The following is a 14,003-nucleotide window of genomic DNA, read 5'->3' on the forward strand; positions in this document are numbered from 1 at the left end:
ATTCTGGGTCATGTCATGTTTTGTCAGTTTCGTAGCTTTTCAAGATTTCAAGTGGTAGAAGAATAGATTTTGTTCTTCCAACCCTCTTTGCGAGGATGTGCTTATCGTGAGCGAAACGCAACTTCAGGTAAAGCTCTCCAGACAGTGATTGCTGCCTGCTCTTCAGCCTAATCTGAAGGATCCAAACGCGTCGAATTCCCCCCACGTTTAGCGTGGGAGCCTTGGAAGCAATGTCCACAACTTCTTAGCTCTTGCCTATAACAGCATTGAAGAGCCCAGCCACAATTTTGGCAGTTCCTACACTTATTTCTGATCACATTCTTCACCAGGAAGCTCGACTCGCAAAACTCAGTCCATTGACGCAGCCATAATTTCTTCTCGACTTGGCTTTTCACAATACATATCTCATCCGCAACCACCACCACGCAGATATCCGAATTGTCCATCGGAAGACCATCTGCAACTTCATCTCGGTTGTCAATCGACACTCAGGGGACTCGATCCGGAATCGACGTTCAATTCATCCTTTTAGTTTTCAAGCTTGCGATTTGACGTTTCGGCCTGCTTTCTAAGCGCCGTACTTTGCCAGTCGCCATTGCATTGCCAGATTAGTCCCCTGTGTCTTGCAGGACCTCCTCTTTCCGGTCCCAACATATACCCGCACATTGCGCTCACAGTTGTTCATCTCTTAATTCTGATCATCACGAAAATCCATACTGAAACAATGGCATCGATGAACGACGTACCTAGCGATGGAACACTGCTCGAGACAACCAAGGTTGAGCAATCTCGCCTTTTCAAGGTTCCAAACGAGATAATCGGTCTAATAGCTTCAGTATGCGACCCGGATGATCTCAAAAATCTACGCCTGACGTCCAAGTTCATGTGCAATATCGCAAGTCCAGCTTTTGGCCGCAAGGCCTTCTCTCGTCGGCGGTTTATTTTTACTCGCAAGAGTATGCAAGGGTTACTCAATATCACCGCGCATCCGGTCTTTGGTCCTTGTCTTCGAGTCATCACATTTGGAACGTGTTGTTTGAGGGATTACGACTATGGCGAAGATGAGGCAATTGATTCGTCTCTCCAATACAACATTCACATGGATGATGTTAGTCAAGCTTCATTCCAGATCAAGGAATTGGAGCACAAAGCCTTTGTTCAGAAAGGTGGACATATCGAAATGCTGACGCTCGCCTTGAAAAACCTGCAAGCCTGTTCGAATCACGGCGTTATCCTTGGAGCCCATGATGACTCGTTACGCTATGTTGTAAAGCGTCGGGCATATGGTTTTGATGACGCTTATGGAAAGTTCATCCCAACGAAGTTTAATGGAGTCGAGACATTGGATGCGATCTTTGCTGCCAGCGGCCACAGTCAATACCCAATCCAAGCGATAAAACTCTTCGTCTCGCAGAAGCACCTTTTCGCCTTGCTTGAAAATAGCGAAGACTTGTTGCAGATCTTCCACGATGAAACCGATGGACCTGCACTCAACCCAGACATGGATTTTCACATCGGTATACGCATTGATACAACTTATGCGAAGATGAGAATTCTCTCCGCCGGCACTCGTCTTGAGCTCTCTTGCCACTCATTCGAAGTCAGTGCGGACGGCAAACCGTACCTCAGATATTGCGAGTACAACTACGGACTCATCTGGCGAGCAATCGAACAAAGCCCGCTCCAAGACATCCTCATTGAAAAGTCGGACGTCGAGTATGGCTCATTGACCGAGTTCCTCGAGGGTCAGGCAGAGTCACTGGATAACCTTGTGCTTCGTAACGTCCACATGGTCTGTTTCAATTCATCGCCAACAGAACAGGCTGTGAGACTACTTCGGTTCCTGAAGGACGACTTGTGGTTGGAGAGTCTCGCGCTGGAAGGCTTGACTGTAGGACAAGGCATTGTGCTTCCGGAGTTTGGAAAGGTCGTCTTCGAGGGACGTGAGGATGTCATCAAGGGGCTGGAAGAGTTGATCGTGGAGGTTGAGGTGATGTACGAGGATGAGCCGGAATCGTCGGACGAGGACGATCTTATGTCTTCTGGGTCGATTTAAACTGCCACGAGGGTGCGTAGATGCCATATTGCTCCATGACGAAGGAGGATGCTCGACAGGCTTGAGGAACGGCATAGGAAGAGTATAGCTACAAGAGAACAGATCGAAAAGCTATTTCCAAAGACTTTACAACGTAGATCAAAACGGACCAGTACCTTAGCTCACACAACTTCTTTTCTGCTCACCGTGACTGCAGTTTGGAGAGAAGAAGCGGACAATACATTGTGGACGTTCCGCAAACCGTATCACTCTGCGATTTGCCCCGACAATTGCAACACAAGGTGATTTAACGACTATGAAACCTGAATTAAAGAAGAACTACACATCGGCGCCTATATCTCTGGTCCACGACCTTGCTAGCGATCTATGATGAACCCCCTGAATTCATGCTAGACTCGTAACCCTGTCTGTTTTCCCTCACCACCATCCCTCTCCTTATACCTGACTCACCAGCCTTTGTCCAGCAGTATCATTCGTATGGACGATTAATATCCATCCACCCTCTCACCATCATGTAAAGAAACATAAGCAGGATGTGAACTAGCTCGAAAAGTCATACTCGTTCTCATTTCTAGAAGTGATGTGCGCACTGCACAACAATCGTATAAGTTCCGTGTACGGTACAATTACATCCACTCTCATAGGTAAAACACTCAGGAATACCACATTACAAACCATTCTAGACGAGCCTGGACAAGCAGAAAGTCCCAGGTCAACCAAGAACTCCCATACAAATCCTTCCGTCCCTCTCACAGGTCAATCAAAATTCCTGGAACGGTCTCGCCTCCCTCATACTACTTCCTCTGGATGGCGTACCTCCTGCTCCACCATCCCTCGGTGGGCTCTTTCCTTCACGCCGCAAATATTCTGCATACAATTTTCCAGTCTCTGCTTTGAACCTCGGACTCCTGGCTCCTTCACCGCCTCTAACGGGTATATCCAGTGATTCTCTGCCGCCGATAACGTTTGCTGGTGGCGATGGGAAGGTGTTGATGACTTCGGAAGGACGTCTAAGACTTCCAGTCACCGTCTCTTGTTCGACCATGACGATCATCCAGACGCCGACTTTCTCGTCAGATCCCAGCATGGGTGTACAATGGATCCAGCGTGGCTTTCCTTCTATGGAGGTACGGTGGGAAGTGTTGATGGTCGTGGGGGTGGAAAGCCAAGATATCTTGGCTGTGACAGCAGTACCGTGTGCGAGGCTGTCGAGAACACCGTCGCGTACGTCTTGAGGCCCGCCCAAACGGTCCATGAGTTTGGTCTGTAGCAAGCCAGGAATACGCAGAGCTGGTGATGTAAAAGTGATTCGTAGTGATGGGTAAGGGCGGACGAGTAGGTACTGTACTAACTGTGAGCATGTACAACGAGAGATTCAGAGATGAAAGGACTCACATTCTGGTAAACTCCGGGTAGACGACCTGACGGACCAAGAGAAGGATGTGGCCAAAGGGTACGTTCGAGCGAGTCATCCATACCCAAGACTCTCCGAGCTGGTCGAGCAGGAGTAACGTTGCGGGCAGAACCAGCTGCTGATGTTGATTCACGGGACTCGCTACGTTGTCGCGTATTAACGGCATCCAGTTCGTCTTTGTTCATCATCGCTCCCAGCTCTCCCAGTACTTGAGTCGGTTTACGGCTGCTTCTACCACGGTATCGCTCCTCAGTGCGGTCGTTGGCCAGAAGTTTTTCGAATGATTCGAGACCCTTGCCTCCTTCGATAAGGTGCGTGACATCGATTTGAGCACCAAGGTAGTATCGCACATTGCCTTTGTTATCGTACAATGGTGCAATCATGAGAAGATTCATGAAGGGGATGCCATCTCTTCGACTATGATTGAGTCAGCGACAGTATTTGCGGGAGAGATGATCCACATTACTAGTTCAACATAGTCTCGGTGACTTCCTGCCCGGCCCTGATTGCCTCTATCAAACGGTGCACACTTGATGAGGACGTCTTTGGACCTTGCAAGAAGCGACAGTTTCGACCAATCACGAAGTCTTTCTGGTAACCACTTATGTCGTAGAATCCTGTTCTCGATCAGCATGCAGGAAAGAGAGATGGGGTCATTGCAAACGTACCTTCAGAGGCGTAGACAATCGGATTGTCAGGTATCGAGGGGTCAGTTATGCAGTAGACTTCTGCCAAAGATGGAATCAACTCTCGCATGATTGGAGCATTGTTGCCAGTAATCTCTTTGACAAGGCTGTCTGTCACGACTGTCACGAGTCGATGTGTGATGTATGCTGGTAGAGCATCGTCAACCAGCTCTTGCACCACCATCTTCGATCTCTCTTGGAAGCTCTCATCCATGACAGCTGCAGGTCTGGGAGTGTCGCCGGTCAACGAGGGAAGGCTGTTCGCTAGCGAGTTTGCGTATTCTATCGCTGCAACCGCTTTTTGCGTGTCGACATAGCTATCGAATGCGGGGAGAATGTACGGTTTGTACTGGGTAAGGAATCGGTGAAATCGGGCAGACAGTTGATAGTCACGGAGAATGATATTCAGGTGGTCGGCAGAGAAGAAGCGCATGCTTAGGTGTTCCATATTCGAATGGGTGACGGAGGGTGGAGGAGGTTTGAGATCGTAATACTCGTGCTCGTCGCCGGATCCAGAGTGTGGTGCTGTCGTAGGTTCTGTATGATAATCGTCTTGGACTTCCTCTTGTACAGGATCAAAGATTGATGGCTCGACTGGCGAGATCGAACCCGCGCGTGTTGACGGCATAGTTGGAACTTCGGGTGGTCGCTCGAATGCGGAAGCGACGTTCGAGTATTGTTGCGCGTTTCGTGGCAGAATGTTGGATGCACTGAATGTCGACTCCACTCCGGGTGACTTTGGTCGATTTCCACTCCTGAAGAACGAAGGTAAATGGCGTTTCGACAGTCGTCGTGGTTGATGGCCCACGTCTTGCATCTTATGTATTGCCAATGAGGTACGCTAACCCAAGCAATCCTTGAAGACTTGTCTGTGGAGATCGAGCCGCACGGTGGGTTTGAACAAACCTGATCTGGGCACTGGAACAAGAGAATGAGAAAGTGCAAACCTACGATGGGTAGCCGCAGGAGTATTTGAAGACCAGCAGAGCGTCATGGCCATTCTTATCGTCTTCTACTAAGCAGCTTGCGCACGAAAGAATAGACGACTCTGCCACGAGATGTGATGCGGGCGAGTACATGATGCAAGATACAAGCATGCCCTGTCAGAGTGGCTGCAGAAAGACGGACATGATTAGAAAATCATGGGGAACCCGAGTGGACATGGGTCAGTCTCGAACGTCATGATTCTGCAGGGCTACTCTTGACGTGCAACAATCGTTCCCCTCTATCATTGACACTTTGGACAAAAGTATATAAACGCGTCTGGCGAGTGCAAATGCGACGGCTCTTGGAAAGAAATTGTTCCAGATTGAAGCTTGACAGAATCGCTGGCGAGGCTGAGCTTGCGGAAGGATCAATCTCGCGGAGATGGCCGTCGTCCAAAGCTCTCCCAGCCACCAAATCAGACGTGCATGTTCATTATGCACATGGATCGATCAGAACATCCAGGTCAACGGTGATGTCTCCGAGAGTGGTGCAACTATCGAGAAGCCAAGTCGCACTGCACATGGGACGGTCATTGTGCTTCTTCATCTTCTTTTCTCACCTAGACCAGCTTCAAAGGGCACTCAGGGTATCAATTGAGAAGATGCGGGCTCATGAGGTCGCTCACGCTTGTTTAACCGACAGGATCAAGTTACGAGCCAGCCAATCAATTAGGCAGCAACGCGAGACTGTGGGTCATGAGCGGTATAGCTTATAAAGCAGGACATCCCACGAAGTACACTTCTCAAGTATCACAACATCAACAGCGATCAAAATGCCTCTGGAAGTGCGACAAGTGGAAAGGAGCGACATTGCCGACATCGCCAAGATGGACCAACTCATCATGGCAGACGTCGGTATCACCAGAGCAATCTGGAAGATACAAGAAGAAGAGGGTGACGACATCACGTACTCGTTCATGAGATTCATCTCGATGGGCATGGAGCACAACTCGCAGAGTTTCTGGAAAGTTGTCGACACAGACACAGACAAGATGATTTCGGTCGCCAAATTCACCTTCCAGTACCACGAAGGTGAAGCCTATCAAGACACACCTGTAGAAGGCGAAGCACCTCCTCCGAAAAGACTGCTTGAGTTCTTTGGACAAATCAACAAGGTTTCAAATGAGTTCGCGAGACAGAATTACGCGGGTAGACCGCATGCGCGTACGTGTTTGATTTTGTCGAAGACGCAGAGTCAGAATATTAACAATTGATTGCAAAAGATCTCGCATATCTCGCAACACTTCCACAACATCGAAGGCGTGGAGCAGCGCACATGCTGCTCGAACGAGGCACGAAGAAGGCCGACGAAGCGGGACTTGACATGTATCTCCAAGCGTCTCCTGAGGGTGCCAGACTGTATAAGAAGTTCGGATTCGAAGAAAAGCAGTACGAGGATGTGGATCTGAAACCGTTTGGAGTGGACATGGTCAGTTCAAGAACGTATATGAAAAGAAAGGCCGGAGGGATTCGTCAATAAAGTGTATGCGAACAGGCCGTTGAGGGTTCTTCGTGTACATGTAACGGTGGTCTACAGGAAGAGCTATCCGGATTCAGAATTGGAGTAGAATGTGTAGGCTTCAGCTTATGAGAAAGAAGGCGACAAATAACTCTCAAGATTGACACCTGGTCATCAAAGAGTACGGTATGCACGATTGGCAGGGGAATGGAATTAGATTCCGGAGATTGAGCACGACGATCATTCATGTCTCGAAGCTTTCTCCAGGAAAGTTTCATGGGTGGGTCTGGGCATGGACGTGCGGGCGGCAGGAGCGGGCAGTCGTTGGCAACGAGGAGCGCTCTGCGGTTTTGCGCTGCCCATCATGCGACCAGCGACCGGGTTCCCTTGGACTTTGATGCAGAAGCGTTTGAACAAAAGCCGTCTTGCTTCCTGTTCCGCTATTCTGCATGGCCGGCGTCAGCGAGTGACAAGTTCCGCAGTTGCAGCTGCATATGCATGACTCCGATGTATTCCCACGCAAACAAATCAACAATGCGTCTACAAACACTCGACAACAAACCTCTACCGGCACCGCCGTCGCCTACTCTCACCAACCCGGACATGGTGCTACCGAACGCCTTCGTGCTGGATGTCCACGAGGCCCAACGACCACCATCACCTTCATACCTCCAGGCCCAAGCGACAAAGAAACTCGGCAACAAGCGAAAGTCCCGACCCAACCTTCGCGCTCCCTCTCAATCACCTGCGCATGCTTATGCTTCGTCGCCTACCCTCAATGTTGAAAGCCCAGCATGGGACGACCGAAGATTGAGTTATGCTGCCAGCAGTATCCTTACCGAGGACCTGGAGAACATGCAGATTCCCAGGTTCGAGTCGAGTCTGGACTCTGATACCGAGACGCTGGATGAGGACGACTTTGACATTGACACGCCTAGCGAATTGTCCTATGGCGATGTCTTGAAGTCCGAGCAGTCCAACGTGACCCTCATGCGCGCAGAACTCATTCTTGCCAATGCAAAGAAGCGACTGAATGTACGTCGAGACGGTGACAATGCAGCCAGAGAGGCCAAGCTAACACTTCCCAGCTCATGGACCAGAACCTACGGGGCGCTCGCGAAATCGTCACACCCTTGACTGCTGCCAATCTCAAGCGTGCCACATCTCTCACCACAGGACCCGTCCGCAATACATCCTTCTCTCGCCCTCGCTACCTACCGCACAACCAGCACACGTCAAACACGCAGCACATGCGTGTGCTCAGCGACTCCGAAATCCAGCCCGATGAACGTCGCTACATGTCCTTGAACGTCAACTCGACTCCCTCATGGACATCGAACCCAGTCCGCACAACTCGCAGCTCTGAGTTGCTACGACATCCCCGCAGCCCATTGAGTCCCGATCCTCAACTAGACACTGTCTCCGAAGAGCAGAGTGTACGAAATCAGACGTCGGCGCATAACTTGCGTGAGCAGATGATGCAATTGAGAGGCAGAATATCTACTTTGAAAGAGAGAGCACAAGAGGAGAACTTGAGGAGAAGAAGCACAAATAACCTTCGAGAGACTTGCCCCTTGAACGATGCCGATACTGTGTCTGGAGCTTCAGGTTCGCCTAGACCTAGACTTGCTCGCATCACGAGGGCAAGCAAGGTGCCAGGCGCCTGGGTCTCTGCTGAGACAATCGACGACCACGACGATGAAGATGGAGAGGAACATTTTGAGGAAGAGGAGGATGATGACGACAACTACACCCTGCCCAATTCTGGTTCGGGAAGCACAGATCGCACCTCTACGCCTACTACTGCGACGACTCAGCATTCAAACCCACGAAGCATCTACGAAGATGCTCCTGAATCATCTCCACAAGTATCCGGTCCTCGTCACGAAGACCGCGATGACGCCTTTGACTACTCCAAATTCTTCTTGCACTCTGCAACAGGCAGTTTCGAGCCCAACACGCCTACCCGCCATGCTCGTAGCACTTCTCTCAGTTCTTCCGACTCTTGCTTGACCGCTCGTGCTTACCCTGTCAACTCTGGCCATGTTACGAGTGGAGCTGAAGAGGAAGAAGAGTTACAACCACCTCCTACACCAGAGACTCCAGAAGCTCTCCGACACATTGAAGAAGTCAAGCTACCCGCGCGCATGCAGCATCGCCGAGGCCTGTCAGCAGAATCTCTCGCCACCATTGCGACATTCGAGACAGCAGAAGAAGGACATCAAGCTTCTATTGCTCAATGGCTGAGCAGAAGCACTTCAGCCTCTTCAATCCACAACCCTGCCTCTCCTCCAAAGCCATCCAGATCTCATCCATCCACTCAAACCGGCCTTCCTAGCCCTTCTATCCCACCAACTTACACACCAGCTTCAACACAACAAGGACAGCAATACATATCTATCTCTCCATCTGCTACCACAATGGCCGTCTCTGCTCTTTTGGACCCTACTAAAGGCAAAGGTCTTGGCAGCAAAGATGAAGCTCTAGTCTACACTCTGGTAGAGAGCTTGAGAGAATTCGTCGGAGAATTGCAGTCAGGTGCCGGAGGTGAGGAAAGAAGAAGATCGTTGAGAAGACGACTCGATGAAGCGAGGAGAGTGCTTGAAGGTGAAGATATCGAGAGGTATGATTGATACTAAATTCTCCACTTCCTTGGAGCACACTTTGATATTTGTTTTGTTTCGAATTTTCCTGCTTGGCCTTTTTTGTTGGCAAGTATTCTTGTTTTTGTCTTTCTCTATCGACATACTTTTCTTTTCTATATATTCTAGATACCCTGTTTCATATTACTCTTCTTTCGCTGTACATTAATGCCGTCCTCTCAGCTGATCGAGATACTCCTTGTCCAGTGTCTGTCAAGATACAAGATGTTTTTACATATTGGTTGAAATATCCCACGAGAGCGCGTAGAATTTCTGCTGATCAGGGGCTCCTTTCCTAGGGAGCCGCACATTTGCATCAAACATGAGCTTTCAGATCGCAAGGTGTGCATCTTTAGTATTCATCAAAACGCAACATAAACGCAATATGTCTTTTATGTTGATTCAATTGTCAAAAGAGAGCCTGTAGAATCACTACTCCAGGCTCCTCAGGGGCTTCTCTTTCAGGGGGCCCAGTGTGGTCAGCGAGCGATAATGAGCTGATAATTGGTCTCGTCACAATCGCTCGGCAGGAATTACCCTCTCACTCGCTCACGCTCGTGATAATCGTGATCGATCATGATCGCTCATTTACTGCCAAGATCCCGCTAGACTAACCGTATCTATAAGATCTGCGCATCTTATCTGATTCTGTAGGTGCGACCCTGCCAGCCATAGATATCTGGGGGTTCGCTGAGGGGATAACCCTGCCCTCAAATTATCATGATACACTCATGATAATCTCACGGTGTTAGAGCGATCACTTGATCGAAATTGAGGCCTTGTATCAATCAGCTCATCTGATAATTATCATGATAATTATCATTAACGATCGCTCGCTGGCCACACTGAGGGGGCCGCCTATTTTAGATTGAACACAAGCTCTCGGCTCTCCGAGGTGTGCATCTTGCGTACTCATCACAAGGGCAGGGTCGTTTTGAGACTTTATTGAACTGCCATTGAAGGTATGGAGAGTTGCTGCCTTTGTAAAACACCTGCCTCGGTTTTTACGTCCGTCTATGTCGGAGACAGGCAGTCCTTAACCAAAGATCAAGGTACTGTATAGGGCGATGTAGTTATAGCATCGAGGTCTCCGAGTTAGAAGATAGTGACTGCACTTAAGGTTCTGAGGACCAATGTCCAACGTATCTATGCCTATCGTCTTCTTCCATGCCAACTGCATGGGGTTCTGAGGTTCCAATCGGCAATGGTAGGATCATGTTTTCGGCCTTCAACTCTAAGTAGGGGAACTCGGTGATCTTACATGCATGTTCATTTTCCAGAGATGCACGAGGACAATGGCCTTCTGATTAATCAGTACATGACGTCCACGAAGATGGAGATGTGAAGCTTGTGGAGTTGAGAATTGCATTTCGGTTATCAAGCAGTGTTACACGCAATGGCATCCCATTATCTACGTATGAATCTTTCTCCTCATCTTAGAACTTGTTGGGGAAGTTGGTATCCGCGTGGGTCTTGAACGATGCAAGCTCGTCATGACTTGCGAGTTTTCCTACCTTGGACCAGAATTTGTTGTGTTCACGGTCGCGTGTCTGATGGCCGGTCATGGTGGTATTCTCCCGATATATTTCGGCTCTCTCCGTTGTTGACATCTCCTCGAAGTATCTGGTCACCCATGGCTTCTCAGTATGCCTGGCATCGACGACAGCTGGCGCTGTCAAGGGAGCGCGGCGGAGACGAAATCCAACCTTTCTTGCCACATCTTGGGTTATATCTCCGAGATATAATGTGAGAGCCCTTTGATCAACGGTCTGGGCATAGTCAGGGAGATCCAAGAAATGCTCAAGTGCCCACATGGGGAACTTCCACGGACCGGGCCGTCTGAAGATCTCTCCAGGAAGCCGACCCTGCTTTGCATGCGTGCAAGGGAATGCGCGAACCAAGCACCAGAGGTTTTGGAGATAGAGCTCGAAGGGAACTCTGCTTTCGAAAGACGATGGTTCCAGCAGGTGTTGGACGCATTCGAAATATTTGTCCAGACGCAGCGGGTCCAAGACCCTGGGTTCTGCGTCGTCGCCTGAATCAAGGTAGAACCTACCCTCAAGGACCCCGTTGATTGTGCTACGCTTGTACCACACGTCCTGCGGTATGTAGCAAATGTTCCAGCGTCCGATGAAGAGATAGTCATTTAAGAAGATCCAGCGGTAGTGTTGGAAATACACACATATCCGAGGATCTGTAAGGCCTGTCTCCGATGGGCCGGGCTCGGGGTAGATCTTTTCCACCGTCTCCATCAATCTCTTGCTAGGAACCCATTCACACAGCGAAGACAATCTCTTCATGTGCTTCTCCTTCGAATAGGCCATGCCCGGTTCGTCGTCGAGATCCCTCTTGGTGCCACGAGGCGAAGACGGCGGTGGCAGTGGACGGTGATCGAGGGCATGAGAAGAACTTGGGGCGCTTGACCTTGTAGGTGGGGTGTCCGAGTCGAGGTCGCTCTTCGATCTATCAGCGACCTGGAGAGCTGGTGTCAGATCTGATCATCCGTAAGACTGGTCCGGTCATGCTTACTTTGGTGGTTTCAGAGTCCTCACCATCATCTGATGTCTCTTGTCTCTCGGTATCGTGCTTCGACAATTTTGGCTCGAGCTGCAAAGCCTCCATTACTGCATCAAGATTAGCTGTGGGCAAAGAAGACCGTCAAACTGTTATCACGTACTGTATTCCTTCCTGGCCTGGTGTAGATTCGAGCCCTTTTCCATTACTTTGTCAAGCCACGACGAACCGCTTGGTGTCGCCATGTTGTTGTTAGTGTGTTGAATTGCTGGATGATTGAAAGACAAGAGAAGAAAGTGCAAACTGTAAAGGTGGAACGGAAGTGTTGTTGAGGAATGAGAAGACGAAGGCGGAATTTGGAAGATTGGTATTGTAGAAGTGAAGGTGCGAATGTATGAACGACAATGGACATCAGCGGAGCTACGAAGATCCACCTTCACTCTCAATGCATGATCTTCTATAGCAAGTTTAGTGCTGCAAAACGATTGACGAGCCCACTAAAACGCAGCTCCACTTGGTTCTACTGAGGTCGGACATTCGATTGAGTGATGACATGTGGTTCACTTGGAAACTGATCTGTGATGACGTGCGCAGTATGTATAAGTGCTGCTTCACTGGAGCGCAGCAAGGATGGGACTGGATTGATATCCGGTCTAGTCCATATTCAGGGACCTCCGTATCCACACAATATCCATTCGATATTTACGGGCCATCGGATAACCAGGTGGACTAGAGATCCAGGAATATCCAGTCATATCCATTGGATGTTACCCTTTTAGGATTAGTAACAACTATTTTCGGCGTTGGTACGATTCAATGGCAGATTGTTCTTCACTTCCAATGAGTTGAAGTGAAGTAATTATTGTGGACATGATGAATCACAATTGTCTAAACCTTTTTACCAATTTAAGTTGTCTCACTCATCGATGCTTCTGTTGTACTAAGATTGACGCAAACCGGCACATTGCGGTTACTTTGCTAGACTGGAGAGGGTGCATGAGGTCTTGGGAATTCGCATCATCTCCGAAATGTCAGACAGAGATTAATTCGGGGGATGACGCGAGTGTTTAAGACTTCATTAGGAGATTTTCACGGCACGAAATGCATAACATTCGGACATCCCGTATCAGGAGAAGTTTGTGGCGAGAGATGCACATTATTCGGACATTCCTCATCAGTCGTACTTCAAGGAGACCCAAAAATGATGAACGATGAATACATTGGAGGCGCCGGAGACATTGGACGACGGAGACACAGGGGACAGGAAGCTAGAACCTACCTAGGTAGCAGATAATCTCCAAATTGAATGCGGCGTCTCATAGCATCAAGTTATGTGTCGTCTCCAAGTTGAACTGCGGGTAGTATGGCTTAGACGACCATAGGCTTACAGAGGTCCCCGTACCACGTCGTAACTCATCTAATTCACTCGCTGATCCACTAAGGCCAAGCCTACCACTTAGAAGCACGAGAACCCCGCCTTAGGTAAGGCGTCTAGGGGAGGCAAGGAGGTTGGCCAGGAAAAAGGAAATGACGAGCTTATCTCTGAGACCGGTGTCGAGGACAGGGGAGCATTAAGAAGAGCACTTGACTAATTGATCGTGGTCTGTTACCCATGAGCCTCCCCTTATCGAGGTGGTTCCGAACATCGAGTCATCGATGATTGACGTTTAGTTCACAGCCTAACCATGTCCACAGCTTCTACAACCACGTAGAAACCGAAAGTGAATCCAATTGAATCATCCCTGAGTTGCCCATCCCCTAGCTGCTCTACTCGAGTGACCATATATAATTAGTTTGATCCCCTGCTACTGATCTCGCTATGCTTAGAGGATTACCACGCGCTTTTTGAGAATGAGCGATCAGAGAATGTAAGATGAGTTGGCAGTTTGGCCTTTTGGCATAATATGGTTCAATCATCGGAGATCGGCTCATATCTTGACATTTCGGAGATCGACTCATATCGTGACTTTTCGGAGATCGACTCATGTCTTGACTCTTGGGAGATAGGATCATCCACCGATCGGACATTGCTCCTCAGTTTGGCCTTTCGTAGATTGAGATTTTGAGGATAACACTAGCTTGAACCGCCGCCGTAAGCAACGGAGTCAGGCCGAGACAGAACATGATATCAACCCTCTGATTTAGTCTGGATGTCCAAACTCGTGATTAATCGCGATGAACGATCAACCCAAGGGATCAAAGACACTATTGTGACGATAACCCCATCTCCGAGTTGACCATGATCT

The 14,003-nt window shown here is 49.2% G+C and overlaps 5 protein-coding genes across 5 annotated transcripts; 3 read left to right on the top strand and 2 right to left on the bottom strand.

Annotated features, from left to right (window-relative positions):
• The first annotated feature begins 316 nt into the window (after positions 1 to 316).
• Positions 317 to 2,206, top strand: M438DRAFT_346721 (uncharacterized protein). The gene has a single exon (XM_029905744.1). The coding sequence runs from the start codon at positions 725 to 727 to the stop codon at positions 2,054 to 2,056; it is 1,332 nt and encodes a 443-aa protein (XP_029759257.1). The 5' UTR covers positions 317 to 724; the 3' UTR covers positions 2,057 to 2,206.
• Positions 2,207 to 2,767: 561 nt separating this feature from the next.
• M438DRAFT_299353 (uncharacterized protein) lies at positions 2,768 to 4,646 on the bottom strand. The gene is made up of 4 exons (XM_029902021.1): positions 4,139 to 4,646; positions 3,937 to 4,087; positions 3,452 to 3,887; positions 2,768 to 3,398 (listed from the first exon to the last, which is right to left on the bottom strand). The coding sequence occupies exons 1-4, from the start codon at positions 4,602 to 4,604 to the stop codon at positions 2,817 to 2,819; spliced, it is 1,635 nt and encodes a 544-aa protein (XP_029759258.1). The 5' UTR covers positions 4,605 to 4,646; the 3' UTR covers positions 2,768 to 2,816.
• A 1,536-nt stretch (positions 4,647 to 6,182) lies between these two features.
• M438DRAFT_346723 (uncharacterized protein) lies at positions 6,183 to 6,984 on the top strand. Its single transcript, XM_029905745.1, has one exon. It carries the CDS (start codon positions 6,419 to 6,421, stop codon positions 6,620 to 6,622), a length of 204 nt encoding a protein of 67 aa, XP_029759259.1. The 5' UTR covers positions 6,183 to 6,418; the 3' UTR covers positions 6,623 to 6,984.
• Positions 6,985 to 7,027: 43 nt separating this feature from the next.
• On the top strand, positions 7,028 to 9,503 carry M438DRAFT_346724 (uncharacterized protein). The gene is made up of 2 exons (XM_029905746.1): positions 7,028 to 7,636; positions 7,690 to 9,503. The coding sequence occupies exons 1-2, from the start codon at positions 7,136 to 7,138 to the stop codon at positions 9,232 to 9,234; spliced, it is 2,046 nt and encodes a 681-aa protein (XP_029759260.1). The 5' UTR covers positions 7,028 to 7,135; the 3' UTR covers positions 9,235 to 9,503.
• Positions 9,504 to 10,358: 855 nt separating this feature from the next.
• Positions 10,359 to 12,002, bottom strand: M438DRAFT_356476 (uncharacterized protein; the record flags this gene model as incomplete). The annotated part of the gene is made up of 4 exons (XM_029907103.1): positions 10,359 to 10,499; positions 10,758 to 11,717; positions 11,773 to 11,867; positions 11,921 to 12,002. 4 exons carry the CDS (start codon positions 12,000 to 12,002, stop codon positions 10,359 to 10,361), a joined length of 1,278 nt encoding a protein of 425 aa, XP_029759261.1.
• Between the last annotated feature and the right edge of the window lie 2,001 nt (positions 12,003 to 14,003).

Source organism: Aureobasidium pullulans, assembly GCF_000721785.1.
Source record: "Aureobasidium pullulans EXF-150 unplaced genomic scaffold scaffold_12, whole genome shotgun sequence".
Lineage (NCBI taxonomy): Eukaryota > Fungi > Ascomycota > Dothideomycetes > Dothideales > Saccotheciaceae > Aureobasidium > Aureobasidium pullulans.

Bases quoted from the DNA above. Each gene is read 5' to 3' on its own strand.
- M438DRAFT_346721 (XM_029905744.1), top strand. From the start codon at position 725: ATGGCATCGATGAACGACGTACCTAGCGATGGAACACTGCTCGAGACA.
- M438DRAFT_299353 (XM_029902021.1), bottom strand. From the start codon at position 4,604: ATGGAACACCTAAGCATGCGCTTCTTCTCTGCCGACCACCTGAATATC. The intron at 3,888-3,936 runs GTAATGTGGATC...ACTCAATCATAG, and splicing joins ACCGAGACTATGTTGAACTA to TCGAAGAGATGGCATCCCCT. The intron at 3,399-3,451 runs GTGAGTCCTTTC...CAGTTAGTACAG, and splicing joins TACCCGGAGTTTACCAGAAT to TACCTACTCGTCCGCCCTTA.
- M438DRAFT_346723 (XM_029905745.1), top strand. From the start codon at position 6,419: ATGCTGCTCGAACGAGGCACGAAGAAGGCCGACGAAGCGGGACTTGAC.
- M438DRAFT_346724 (XM_029905746.1), top strand. From the start codon at position 7,136: ATGCGTCTACAAACACTCGACAACAAACCTCTACCGGCACCGCCGTCG. The intron at 7,637-7,689 runs GTACGTCGAGAC...AACACTTCCCAG, and splicing joins ATGCAAAGAAGCGACTGAAT to CTCATGGACCAGAACCTACG.